Source organism: Bison bison, unplaced genomic scaffold, assembly GCF_000754665.1.
Source record: "Bison bison bison isolate TAMUID 2011002044 unplaced genomic scaffold, Bison_UMD1.0 scf7180017864526, whole genome shotgun sequence".
NCBI lineage: Eukaryota > Metazoa > Chordata > Mammalia > Artiodactyla > Bovidae > Bison > Bison bison.
Window position 1 is genome coordinate 3,718,364 of NW_011495077.1, and position 341 is coordinate 3,718,704.

At 72.7% G+C, this 341-nt stretch overlaps 1 protein-coding gene across 1 annotated transcript in view; it reads right to left on the reverse strand.

Moving 5' to 3' along the window:
• The window catches only part of NEO1 (neogenin 1), a 240,744-nt gene that overhangs the window by 239,906 nt on the left and 497 nt on the right, over positions 1-341 (reverse strand). Inside the window, exon 3 of the mRNA XM_010831422.1 lies at positions 226-337. Coding sequence (XP_010829724.1) covers positions 226-337 — 112 coding nt within the window. The remainder of the gene's footprint in view (positions 1-225; positions 338-341) is intronic.

Here is a 341-nt window from a genome sequence, read left to right on the forward strand (position 1 = left end):
CCGCCCCCGCTGCAATCCCGGCTGCCGCCTCACGGCCGCGGCAACGGACCCATTCCCCTCCCCCTTCTCCCCGGAGCCGCGGACGGGCGCGGGGAGCGCGCGCCGAGAGCTGCTGCTGGCGTCAGGGAAACCCCGGAGAAGCGGATCCTCCTCCTCCTCCTCCTCCTCTTGGCCTCCTCGCACCCGGGAGAAACACCCCCCTTCTTTCCTCGCCGCCCGCCTCACCTCCCCAGACGCCTCTGGCTGCGGAGACCAGAGGATGAGAGGCGCTCCGAGCCCGGGCTTGTCCGGGAGGCCGGAGCGGGTGCGCACCTCTTTCAGCCTGGGCCCGGGGCCTCTAT